The 13839-nt window shown below is 39.5% G+C and overlaps 1 protein-coding gene across 2 annotated transcripts in view; it reads right to left on the bottom strand.

Annotated features, from left to right (window-relative positions):
• The window catches only part of CDH20 (cadherin 20), a 220711-nt gene that overhangs the window by 14813 nt on the left and 192059 nt on the right, over window positions 1–13839 (bottom strand). For both annotated transcript variants that reach the window (XM_008013897.3, XM_008013896.3), the window contains 3 exons: window positions 12221–12474; window positions 3624–3760; window positions 1466–1587 (listed from right to left, as the gene is read on the bottom strand). In XM_008013897.3, coding sequence (XP_008012088.1) covers window positions 1466–1587; window positions 3624–3760; window positions 12221–12474 — 513 coding nt within the window. The remainder of the gene's footprint in view (window positions 1–1465; window positions 1588–3623; window positions 3761–12220; window positions 12475–13839) is intronic.

The raw sequence follows: 13839 nt of genomic DNA on the forward strand, positions 1-13839 counted from the left end.
ACCTGATGGGAGATAATTGAATCATGGGGGCAGTTTCCCCCATACTGTGTTTGTGGTAGTGAGTAAGTCTCACAAGGTCTGATAGTTCTGTAAGGGGTTTGCCTTTTTACGTGGCTCTTTGTCTTGCCTGCTGCCATGTAAGACATGCCTTTTGCCTTCCACCGTGATTGTGAGGCCTCCCCAGCCACATGGAATGTAAATTACCCAGGCTTGGGTATGTCTTTATCAGCAGCATGAAAATGGACTAATACATGAAGGCAAAATTAGATTACAGTCAGAGGCCTGAATTACCAATGCATGAGCCCCTGCCTTACCAATTTGTACTTCCCCAGCTTTCATGTTAAAACCATTTCAGCCCATTTGATCCAGCACCAGCATCCACAGGACCACAGGATATTCTGAGGTGGAGAAGGGGAGCAAATGAGGGCTGTTAGGGGATCTGTTGGGTTGCTGGGTCATAGGCAGGGGAGGAAAGCATTTTACAAAAGCAGGAGCAGAATGGAGGAGATGGACAAATTATAGGATGGGCAACAGCCTGACACATGCATTGCTACATGGGCACTCCAAACGGAGTTCCAGATGTTTCTCAGTTACACCACTTAGAATGTGATCAACTAAATATTCAGTTAGGTTTAAGGGCATACTTTAAAAAATATATGAATGTATATCTCTGAAGATTATGGAGCTAGATTTCAAATAAGTAGATCTTTGTCCTTTTGGATTACTTTTCTCTCAAAACTTACCTGACATGAGCAGCACTAAGAAAATGGGTGTTTTAATTGAGGGAGGAGAGAGGGTAGGTCATTCTAGGTGGCAGCATTCTGAGATAGGCCAGGCAGTCCCTAAATAAGGTACTTCTTGCCAGAAGTTAAGACAGGGAGGTGGAAAGATATAGAAAATAAACTTGTCCTATTGCAGAATATTTGAGAAATTGGTACCACACTCGGAAAAAGAGCAGCTTCTTCCTCCTTTTCCTGGTCTTCTTGGTCCCTCACTTCCAGGCCCCAGAGCAGGTGTTACTGCCATTGGTGCTACACAATTCCGTTTCCAGGTGGACACATACCTTATACAGCTGTCCTGTACGTCAAGCCACCCTCAAAGTGCTGTTTAGGCCATAAAAGGTAATGTAGGTTCCAAATAGTTGTCTTTTTGTTTTTTTAGTTTTTTTAGAGACAGGGTCTCACGATGTTGCCCAGGCTGGTCTCAAACTCCTTGGCTCAAGCTATCTTCCTGCGTTGGCCTCTAGAAATGCTGGAGTTACAGGCATGAGCCACCACACCTAGCCTCAAATAGTTGTCTTAACAAATAAATGGTTGAAAACTGATATACGGAAATTGGGGACTCTGTTTTGTGAACTGTTCGTTTCTGGAGTCAAAATCGCTTTGATGGTGAATTTGGTTATCTGTAACAATTGTTTCTATGTGTTAGGGGTTAAGCAGAGTGCACCACCTACAGGCTGCCTTACCTGTCCTGCCTTGGCGTTCTCACAAACAAAAGCTTCATAGAATCTGGGGAACTCCGGAGCATTGTCATTCACATCTAAGACTTTGATTGTGACAGGAACACTTCCAACCTGGGAGGGATTGTCTAAAGGGAACACAAGGAATACCAAATCTGAGAGATTAGTAATGCCAAAAGAAAAAGAAAAAACAATAATTGTCTTTGCTAGAAGTAGGTATTTACCTGGTGAGTCTGGGTTTGAAAGAAGTGGATAAAGTACATGGAAATGGTAGCAAGAGCATAGGATCCATGTGTCGCCTACTAAGAGTGTGGCTGGATATGAGAAGTATGCGCAGAGCAAGGTGTGTGTTGGTGACCGTTTGCTATCAGCAGTATGAAGGGAAGGGTGAGAAAAAGGGAGCAAGTGTCACAAAACGAATCTTAAAAAGAGGTTTTCGATCTCCCATTTGGCTCAGACTTCAAGTTCTGGAATTAAAGGCAGGTCAGTTCTATATTCTGGACTTTAAAAGAGTCCATTGCCAATTGGATGCATACTGTGTGGCACTGCTTGGCTTTATTCCTGTGGAATCATCAGTTCTTTGAATTACATTTCCAAAGGTTTATTTCCAGTTATTCACTGGAATAAAGATAACACTGCACATTTATTTCTGCTTAGGGACTAACAGGATATTATAGGATCAAACACACACCAAATCCATATCTTTGGCTGGGGTCATAGTCTCTCATGGGAAACTGTGTCTTTGTGATCTGTGTCTTTTGCTTGTCACTGCCATGCAGAGACAATTTCATAGATCTGGTAGTGCTCCTCCTGTCTTTTTCTGTTTTGGTCACCACCCCAAAACGGAAATTGCAAGACACAGAAATTATTCTTGGTTAATAACTTTACTAAATCCCAAAATGCATTGTTCTTCTGAATCATATTTTTCTTACTTTCTTTCCCAAACATATCTATGCTCTACTGTTTCCCCCCTAAATACTTCTATTGCTTGGTTACCAGAATGTGCTAGCAAAATTAAGATTTATTTCTTCATTATAACAGTGGTGTTTGTCTAAGGAATAATGAAAATTCCAGAAAAGCATAGATGAATCCATGAATATGATCCACAACCCTATCCCCAGAGATATCTATTAGATATATGACATTATACAGCATGGGTGTCCAAAATTGGAGTTATACACCTTCCCCCAATACACAAGTTATAGTTAAGCAAAATAGAAAAATTGAATTCAGAACATTAATATTTTAGGGTAAGGTTATCCTTTGTCATTGAATATGTTTTGAAAGCGTGGCTCTTGATGTCTGTATTATATTGTCATTTTACTATAGGTTGTACTAAAATTTATTGAATCTCCTATTATTAGACATGTAAGTAATTTCCATTTTCTCCCTATTTTAAAATAACATGGCAGTGGAAATTTTCACATATAAATCTTTGTTGATATCTGTCATTATTTCCTTAATATGATGACCAGCAGTAGAATTCCTGAAAGAGTGTGATTATTTTGGAGAATCTCAATACATATTGCCAAACTGCCCTCCTGAATGGCTGTTTATTATATAGCCAATAGGTTAGGGACTGTCATTTCTCTAAGCCTTTACTATCACCAGTATGAAAAAAAAGGAATATAGTGGTATATAATCTTAATTTTTATTATTTATGTAATATATATTAATCTAGTTGTTACTAATCTTCCATACCATTTATACGTTTATTATGTTGATCAATTTGCTTTTTATTGTGAGATATCTCAAATTCTTGTGGGCATGGATAGATATATGTTTGCATAATAAGAGTGATATAAATGCTTCCTTTCATACAGTAATATTTTATACTCTTTGTACATTCACAATCATATTAAAGATTGAAAGCCTGTTAGATTTCTCAGGAGTCTTCCCTTTTCCTCATAGCTACTTGGGATAAGAATGCTGTCTTTCACTGCTTTTCCGTGTTTTGTTTGCTTTTATCTGTAGCACAGGACTAAGTATACAAGAGAGCCTCAAAAAAGTATTTGAACTGAATGCATTTACTTACTTGCATAAAGCATGATTTACATTTCTTCCCTTAAAAGATATAATTTTGTTACAAGTTCTAGAAACTTCCACTTTCTATAACACCTACATTTTTGTCACTGCATGGAGACCAATTTATTGTGCTACTTACTCATTTCCATAGCAAGGACAGTGATATTATGCCAAGAAAATTCTTCCCGGTCTAGGGGTCTTGCTGTCATTAGGGCACCTGTTGTAATGTCAACATAGAAAAATCTTCCAGAGTCACTGCTTCTATCAATGGAGTATCTGCAGAAACATGGATTATATACATCATTTGCATTTGGATAAGCATATGACAGCATACCACATGAGACAACTGAGTGCCTACCATATGAAGCATGGTTCTACCACTTCTGAGTTAACGGCTACTGGAAGACTGCATTCGTGGTTTTATTTGTTCAAAAACAAAAGTCATCTCCTCCTCCAATAAACAAAACAAACATTGCTTCAATTTTCTCATTCAAAAAACGAAATAAGCAGGGTGCCCACAGTCTTGGGGCAGTTTTGAGCTATTTAAATATGGTTTATGCTATGTAATGCTTGGAATTACCCCAATAATTTTGGGACATCCTGAGTATCAACTCCTGCATATATTTGTTTAAAAGGAATTGTATTCAAATGAGTTCTCAAATGCTAATCAGAAACTAGAAAAGGAGAAAGGTTATAGTTTAGTGGTTCCAGTCCTTATAATTTGTATCAACTATTAAGAAGAAAAGCTTTGTACCACACCCTTTCTTAACATGCTAATGACCAACCTCTGGCAAACACAATAATGGTAGTGTATTTACTAGCTGGAGATCCCTAAACTATGGTATGCTTTTAGCAGGATGTACCGGATCTGGCTAGGTTGTTTCCTGTAAATAAACCTAGAGTTTATAAATTTGTGGGGTACAGCCTGCCGGAAAATGTCATATAAGCTATGTAATTGATGTTGTATAACAAGCAAATGTTCCATCACAAAAATGGATCTTTGTGTTCAAGCAAGGCACTTTGTCTGTTGCTTCTACCTTTCATGTTCAATCTGGACCAACATGCATCTTTATGCATAAAAAGGACATTTATGGGCATCTGTGCCTGACAGTTTCAGAGCTCTCCAAGGGGAGAATGACTCATATTTTGCTGTTGTCTGTGTCATTTCAGCCATTAGTTAACTGGGTCCTGGGTAAGATCTATATTTCCTGTTGAACCTGATTTGGCAATCCAATTCTGTTGTGTTATTTCACCTGTGTTATCTTGTCTGGTCTCCAACCTGGAAGATTCAACAAATATGGAGGGAGGCTTAGGCATGTGGATGTTAAAAACCCTCTATAAGGGATTTTGATATGTGGCCATGATTGAGAACCATCAATGAGAACCTTATGTAGTCCTTGGTAAAGGCTAAGTAATATTTATGATTTTTATTTTTTAATTATTTTTTTCTTCTGAGGTGGAGTCTTGCTCTCTTGCCCAGGCTGGAGTGCAGTGGCATGATCTCAGCTCACTGTAGCCTCCACCTACTGGGTTCGAGGGATTCTCCTGCCTCAGCCTCCCGAGTAACTGGGATTACAGGTGCCTACCACCATCCCCGGCTAATTTTTATATTTTTAGTAGAGACGGGGTTTTCCCACATTGGCCAGTCAGGTCTCAAACTCCTGACCTAAAGTGATCTGCCTGCCTCGGCCTCCCAAAGTGCTGGGATTACAGGTGTGAGCCACCATGTCCGGTCATTTTTATTTTTTTAATTGACAAGTAATAATTATATATATTTATGGGGTACAGTGTAGTATTTTAATACATGTATACTTTGTAGAATGATCAAATCAGGCTAATTAACATGTCTATTACCTCACATATGTATTTATTTTTTGTAGTGATACCATTTAAAATCTTTTAGCTATTTTGAAATATACAATACATTGTTATGAACTATAGTTACCATGCTGTGCAGTAGATCACAGGAACTTACTACCCCTTACTGTAGCATTGAACCTTTTGACTCTTTTCCCTGTTTACCCACCAGCCTCTGGCAATCACCACTGTGCTCTCTACTTCTATGAGTTTGACTTTCTTACATTCTACATATAACTGAGATCACGTGGTATTTGTCTTTCTGTGCTTGACTAATTTAGCATAATATCATCTAGACTTATCCATGTTGCAAATGACAGAATTTCTTTCTTTTTTAAAGCTGAATTGAGTATTTAAGGCTGAAATGAATATTCTATTATGTATGTATACCACATTATTTTTACCCATTCATCTGTTGATGGGCACTGAGGTTGTTTCTGTATCTTGGCTATTGTGAATAATACTGCAGTGAATATGAAAGTGGAGACATTCTTTGACATACGATTTTCAGTTCCTTTGGATATATACCCAGAAATGGGATTGTTGGATCACATGGTAATTCTCTTTTTAGTTTTTTGAGGAACCTCCATACTGTTTTCTAAAATGGCCGTACTAACATTCTCACCAACAGTGTGCAAGGGTTCCCTTTTTCTACACACCGCAGCCAACACTTATGTTTCGTGTTTTTGACAACAGACATTCTCACGTGTAAGGTGATATCTCATATTGTGGTTTTAATTAGCGTTTTCCTGATGATTAGTGATGTTGAGCATTTTTTCTTGTATCATTTGGTCATTTGTATGTCTTCTTTTGAGAAAGGTCTGTTCAGGCATTTTGCACGTTTTTTAAACAGGGTCATTTGTCCTAATTTTGAAATAATATTACAAAGCTATAGTAACTAAAACAGCTGGAATTAAAACAGACCCATCAACCAACTAAATAGAGAGCTCAGAAACAAACTCATGGGTCTGCGGTCAATTAACTGATTTTTGACAAAGGTTCCAAGAACACATAATGGGGAAAGGACAGTCTCTCCAATAAAGTGTTGAAAAAACTAGATATCCACATGCAGAAGAATGGAAATGGACCCTTATCTGACCCCTTATACGGGAATCAACTTAAAATGGATTAAAGACTTAAATGTGAAGACCTGAAACCATCAAACTACTAGAAGAAACCTTATGGGAAAAGCTCCACAGTGTTGGTCTGGGCAATGGTTTCTTGGATATGACCCCACAAGCACATATAAAAGCAAAAATAGACCAATGGGATTGTATCAAACTAAAAACTTGTGCACAACAAAGGAAACAATCAACAGATTGAAGAGACAACCCACAGATTGGGAGAAAATATTCTTTTCATAGAATAAAGGGTTAATATCCAAAATATGTAAATAACTCAATAACAAGAAAACAACCCTGTTTTTAAAAGACCAGTAATTACAATAGCTGCCACTTGCTGAATATCAGAAACTTTACTATGTACTTAATATACAACTTCTTTTAAAATTTTTCCAACATCTCTGGGAGGTAGTTATTATCCCAATCAACAGATAAGGAAACTGAGGCTTAAAGAAGTCACTTTTTTCTTTCTTTCTTTAGAAATGGGTTCTCCTTGTCACCCAGGCTGGAGTGGTGCAGTGGCATGACCAAAAACTAACTGCAGCCTCAAACTCCTTGACTCCAGTAATCCTTCCATCTCAGCCTCCTGAGTAGTTGGGACTAGAGGCAGGTCCCACCTCACCTGAATAATTAAAATATGTATTTTTGGATTTTAAAAGACAGAGTCTTGCTGTATTTCCCAGGCTGGCCTTAAACATCTCAAACTCCTACCTTCAAGTGATTTTCCTGCCTCAGTTTTCCAAGTAGCTGGGATTGTAGGCATGAGCCACTGCAACCAGCTGAAGACACTTTTATGCAATTACACAAGGAATAATTTGCAGGGTTTAAGACTTATAGCCATCTTTATGGAGTTATAACTGTTGTGTTTGATTTGAAGCCATATATTCAAAGTTATAACTATTGTGTTCTTACAAATTATTTAAATAGGGACTGGGGAATTTATTGGGTTCAAAATTTGTTTTAAAGTTGCCAGCAATTGCAATCCATATCTAAACATTGTGAAGATGGAGAAGCAGCAATTTTGGAGGGAATAAACAGTTTCTTTACTATAGTGCATTGTTTTTCAGATGCAGGTTAGTGGATTGTGAAATCAGTTTGGTGGGTTATGATTAGCATAGAAAGAAAATGAAATAGAATAGAACATATGCATGCCAGACTATCACACGCAATACGGGTAAGTATTGATGTAAAGCTTTTGTTTTATATGTGTGTGTGTGTATATATATACACATATACATGTATTGTGCATATATATCTATTGTTGGTAAAATGTATCAAATATAATGTATTTTTTCCTGCAGAGATTCAGGATGGCTATTTAGGAATTAGGAATTAAAGAGAAAGCTGATGAGTAAGGGCTAGAGAAGTCAGAATCATTTATGCTATGACTCCCTAAGAGTTAGGAAATTTAAGGAAGAAAATTAATGTTTCTCTCGACCTGTGACCCTATTTAAGGAACATTCACTGTATGCCAGGCACTGCTCAGCACACACCGCCTATATGAACTCATTTAATCTTTACAATAACACCACGAGGTAGGCACCATCATGGTCCTCCTTTTACAGGTAAGAAGTGTGAGGAGTAGAGAGGTTAGGTCCGTTGACCGAGGTCACAGTGCTGGGAATCAAGCCCAGGCAGTCTGGCTGCAGGCTTCTGCTCCCAGCCACCAGGCTGACTTACTGATACATGGTCTGTAGGAGATTGTCTAAGGAAACAAGACTTTATCTTTTAAAGGTAAGAGTGTGTATTAGTCAGTTCTCACACTGCTAATAAAGACATACCAAAGATAGGGTATTTATAGGGAAAGAGGTTTATTTGACTCACGGTTCAGCATGGCTGGGAAGGCCTCAGCAAACTTATAATTGTAGTGGAAAGGGACGCAAACATGTCCGTTACATGGTGGTAGGAGAGCGAATGAGTGCAAGGGAAGAGGGAAGCCCCTTATAAAACCATCAGATCTCGTGAGAACTCACTATCATGAGAACAGCATGGGGGAAACTGCCCCCATGATTCAGTTATCTCTACCTGGTCCTGCCCTTGACACATGGGGATTATTACAATTCAAGATGAGATTTGGGGGGGGGGGACACAGAGCTAAACCATATCAGAGTGACAGCGAATAGTTGCCTTTTTAATAAAGAAAAACACATTCTTCAGAGTTCATTTAAAATTGACTTTTTAAGCATAAATCGTTATTTAACTTTAAAGTTTACTATTTTAAGAATTGAATTTTCTGAGTGGCTCATGACAGTCTTCTCTTTCAGCTCCTACACATGCAGAGAGCCAGCCATGTGGTCCTCCGAGCCATCTCCCTAATGCCAGCTCTCCCGGCTACAGGCATGATGCCGAGGGGAGAGGCAGCCTATGAGAAAACAGCTTTCTATACTCAGACCTACGGCACCGTAGCAAATGTCACAGATGGCGTGGGAGAGGGAGTGATAGAAATAACTAACCCACAGGACCCCTGACAGCACTGCCGGGCGACACACCAGGAGCCTTCCTCAGAGAAGCCTCCCTCATCGAGGGTAATCCCTCTCCGATTTCCCCAACGGGGCCTCAGTTGAGGGAATGATAGCCTTTATTTCCCTGAATGGGATGCTGGGTCAATTTTCAGGAGGCAGGAGAAAAATTAAAGGTGTAGATACAGATGGAAAATGAGGAAATTGGGACACACTCGTGAATTATGTAGGCGGTTTTCTTTTCTTAACCATTACATTCTAACCTCCTATGAGCAGAATCGGCATCATGCAGGTACAAAGCTACCCAGAGCCAGCAGTAGCTGGTGCTTTCTGGGCTCCCTGCTTGTTGCTTAGCTGAGGACATCCTCTGAATTTGGGAGCAATTTGGAGGTGAGGTGTCAGGAGCAGGCTGGCTAAATCCACACACTTTCTAGAAAGGAACTAGGGGGCAGGCAGTTTCCACATCAGCAGAAGCCTCTTTCAGTTGCCAGATGGCTCAGTAGCCTACTTGTCGGAAAGTCCTTGAGCACGTATTAAAAATTCAGCAGATCCAAACATTGTCTTTTCGTGTACGTGTCACTGAATTGGGAGATTTTGTTTTGAGGCTTATAAGTAAATGGGGACCAGCATGTATTCCTGAACACACCATCACCTTTCTAGAAAGGAGATTATAAAAGTCCTAATAATTTGTTAAATGGCCTTTTATCTGTAACATTTTAATTTCAGATGATGTGTTGATTTTTTGAATTATGTAATAGATATTTTCTCTTTAGGAATGTAAATCTCGTTTATTCTTTTTTTTTTTTTTTTTTTTTTTTTTTTTGAGACGGAGTCTCGCTCTGTCGCCCAGGCTGGAGTGCAGTGGCGCAATCTCAGCTCACTGCAAGCTCCGCCTCCCGGGTTCACGCCATTCTCCTACCTCAGCCTCCCCAGTAGCTGGGACTACAGGCGCCCGCCACTGCGCCCGGCTAATTTTTTTCTATTTTTTAGTAGAGACGGGGTTTCACCATGGTCTCGATCTCCTGACCTTGTGATCCGCCCGCCTCGGCCTCCCTTATTCTTTATAATAAAAATGCAGATGATGAATTAGCCATGCAGCATATAACTATACACATTATTTTAAAAGAAAGCAACTTTAATTTGAAAAATAAAGATAAGAAGAGCAGTTTGGTGAAAGATAACAGAAGAAAGGAATTCCCAAATGGGTTTTTAAATGAGAGCCAGAGAGTTAAGTTTTGGGTGCTTTTCTCTCTCGGAGTCTAGGACCCCCAATGTTCTTCTTGGGTCCAGGGACCATTCTTTGTTGCCGTTGGATAGTGCAAGAGTCAGGAACCTCATACATAGCAATAGGAATTCCTCTCTTTCTTTGCAACCAAAATGCAGAGGGAGAATTTTCCCTAGATCTGATCATTGGAATTTCGCGTTACCCGCTGTGCCTGAGCCATGTCTTGTTACCTCTGGCCTTGTGGCCTTGTTCTCACCAATTTTTATCTCAGGATCTGCAGTCCTGCCCCAGAACAGCCCAGTGGACCCTGCCCTGTGCCTCTGGCCTGTTTGCTCTTGCATTCATCCTGCCTTGGTTCTAGTGTAGTAGCCAGACACTCCAATATGAACCTCCCTGATGCTAACACATGTGCTGGCCAACTGATAGTTTTCAATTGGCCATCATCTGAAGCAGCATTTTCTGTTAGTCAGACAAGATTTCTTCATTTTGTCTACCTCATTTTACTTCATGCCAGTAGTGAAAGTTTTATTCTTTAAAGTTTCTCTCATACAGTTTTCTGTTACAGGAATAGATTAATTAGCCTATGGTGGATTAATACATATATAATTAATAAATTAGGACAGAAGGTATATATTCTTGGCTTCTGCAAATACACATTTACAATAGAATCTGTTTTGTTTTCATTGTGATTGCTTTGGGGATAATATGGTTGCACTAATCTCTCCCTATCCTAGTTTATATTTAAAAAGCTTCAGGTTGAAATATAACATCTTTAAAGTTGTTGTGTAATACATTAGTTGCCTTTGAAAAAATCAAATACCAGAATTCAAACAAAATCGTTTTTGCCATTTTAATGCCTGAACATGTAAAATGTTTACTGGTTGGTTAGAGGAAGTGAATTTGCCCTAGTACAGTTATTCTCTGGAGAAAGCCATTCCTGTTAAACTGCAGAAGCACGTTTTCATTAAATACAAAACAGCAGTAGGTGAGAGAAGTAGCCAGCTGACAGAAAAGGCATTTGATAAACTGCGGTATGTTTAAAATGTGTTACCTGCACTATAGCCCCATATTCAATTTACTGTGTGGCTTTCCACAATTAATGTGACAGATGGCTTCCAACAGCATTGGAATTCTGATCTTTTGTGTCAAACTTGATAAGTTTGGCAGCTGCTCTGGAAGGTTGTGGTGTCAACCTGTCCATCAGCTATTTGTACTGTGATTCCAGCTGATGAGAGATGGCCATGACTGTAAGAGTAGTTCTCATCTTCTTGAAAGGAAGCATCTTGGTTGGAATCTTTAATTCCAAAACATGCTTTGGAGAGAGAGATATGTGGTATTGCCATACAAAGACCCATCTATCTAGCCAGTCTACAAGGCATTGAAGTCACTGACAACAGTAGTAGTTTCTATGTCTGCTCTTTCTATGGTATGTGGAATATATATAGTATATATTATTTTCCCCAGTTTTAAAAAGTAAAACATGTCAAAGATTCATAAAAGATGGAAGAATGCATAATGATTTCCTTTATGTTTACCACTGAGAGTCAACGGATTTTAACATTTTGACATCTGTGTGTCTGATTATACTTTATCTGAATCACTAGTTCTCAACCTGGGGTGATTTTGCATCACTTCCCTGGACATTTGGCAATACCTGGGGACATTTTAGGTGGTTACAACTCAGAGAGTGCTACTGCATTTCGCGGGTAAAGGCCAGAGATGCTGCTAAACATGGTTCAGTGCACAGGAGAACCCTTCCACCACAACACAGAATTATCCACCCCCAAATGTCAACAGGACCATGATTGAGAACTAAAGGGTGTGTGTGTGTATGTGTGTGTGTGTGTCTGAACCAATTGAAAGTGAGTTGTAGACATAATTACACTTCTAAATAACCTGACAAGGCCATGTTATTTAAAGGAAAAAAAAAAAACAAAACACAAAAAACTCAAAGAGAAGAGTCTCCAGAAATGGGTTAGAGAAGAAAGACACAAAGGGAAAAGTGCTAGAAAATTACATACAGGGGAAGGGAAGAGTCCAGCATATAATGAAAAGGTGAAATCTGTTGGAAAACCTGATTGAGTTGTTGGTCACATCTGGGTCCTTGGCAGAAATGATCTGTATGGTTGTTCCAATCGCCACATCCTCAGGCACCTCCACAAAGTAAAAGCCAGGTTCAAACACGGGAGGCTCGTCCACGTCTTCCACACTGATGTGCACTGTTGTTGTGTCCTGAAATGGGCCCAAGTTCAGAAAACGCATCTCTAGGTGAGGATTGGCTCCCTCCACCTTTAAGGTGTAGCTTTTCTTGCTTTCAAAACTCAGGGGCTGAAAAGTAACGACAGGAAAGTTGATTTGCCACTGAGGTTCAAGATTCAAAATATGTCAAGGTTCAAAAGGATGCCCAGTATTGATGGTCGGTGGGAAAGTTCTCCAATTCATTAAGTGGGAAAAAGGTAAAGGGGAAAGAAGGGAAATCTTTGTCTTTTTCTGTAGTTCTTGTTCTTAATGTCAGTTTCAACACTTTGGGTAAAGAAGGTAAGATGTCAGTCACTGCAGATACAGGTAAGGAAGCCAGTTTGATAATAGTTTGCCCGTTTATTCTGGGAAAACTTGGCTTTAACTTGTCTACTCTTCAATCAGCCTGGTCTTTAGAGAGATCCTAAGAATGCCCTCAGTCGTGGGCCCAATTTGCCTGGGACTGTCTCAGTTCTAAAATGAAGAGTTTCATTTCCTAGGACTCTATTCTGTTCCAGACAAACCAGGACAGTTGGTCACCTTGTCTTTAGAGGCGCTTGCTCATTTGAAAAGACTTGACAACAATTAAGAGCAAGTTTGTTTTCCAAACACAAACTTCCGTATATATTCCATATATCTATTCTTTCTCTCTCTTTCCCTCCCTCCCTCCCTCCCTCCCTCCCTCCCTCCCTCCCCTCCCTTCCTTCCTTCCTTCCTTCCTTCCTTCCTTCCTTCCTTCCTTCCTTCCTTCCTTCCTTCCTTCCTTCCTTCCTCTCTCTTTCTTTCTTTCTTTCTTTCTTTCTTTCTTTCTTTCTTTCTTTCTTTCTTTCTTTCTTTCTTTCTTTCTTTCTTTCTTTCTTTCTTTCTTTCTTTCTTTCTTTCTTTCTCCTTCCTTCCTTCCTTCCTTCCTTCCTTCCTTCCTTCCTTCCTTCCTTCCTTCCTTCCTTCTTTCTTTCTTTCTCTCTCTCTCTCTCTCTCTCTCTCTCTTTCTCTCTCTCTCTCTCTCTCTCTCTCTTTCTTTCTTTCTTTCTTCTAGAATATTCATGCAACTGAGGCCTAGGCTTTTGTTTTTTTCCTTGAAAAAATTATTCTTGAGTACAAACGCAATATTATTTACAAGAAACTGTCACACAAGGTTCTGAGGTGCTGTGTCAGATCAATGTTTGTATATTTAGTTCATCATAAACAATCCCTTTTATTGTTACTATTACTTTTTGAGATGGAGTCTCAGGCTAGAGTGCAATGGCGCGATCTCAGCTCACTGCAGCCTCCACTTCCCAAGTTCAAGTGATTCTCCTGCCTCAGCCTCCCAAATAGCTGGGATTACAGGCATGTGCCACCATACCTTCCTAATTTTGTATTTTTAGTGGAGATGGGGTTTCACCATGTTGATCAGGCCAGTCTTGAACTCCTGACCTCAGATGATCCACCCTCAAGGTCAACCTTCCAAAGTGC

Source organism: Chlorocebus sabaeus, chromosome 18 (assembly GCF_047675955.1).
Source record: "Chlorocebus sabaeus isolate Y175 chromosome 18, mChlSab1.0.hap1, whole genome shotgun sequence".
Classification (NCBI taxonomy): Eukaryota; Metazoa; Chordata; class Mammalia; order Primates; family Cercopithecidae; genus Chlorocebus; species Chlorocebus sabaeus.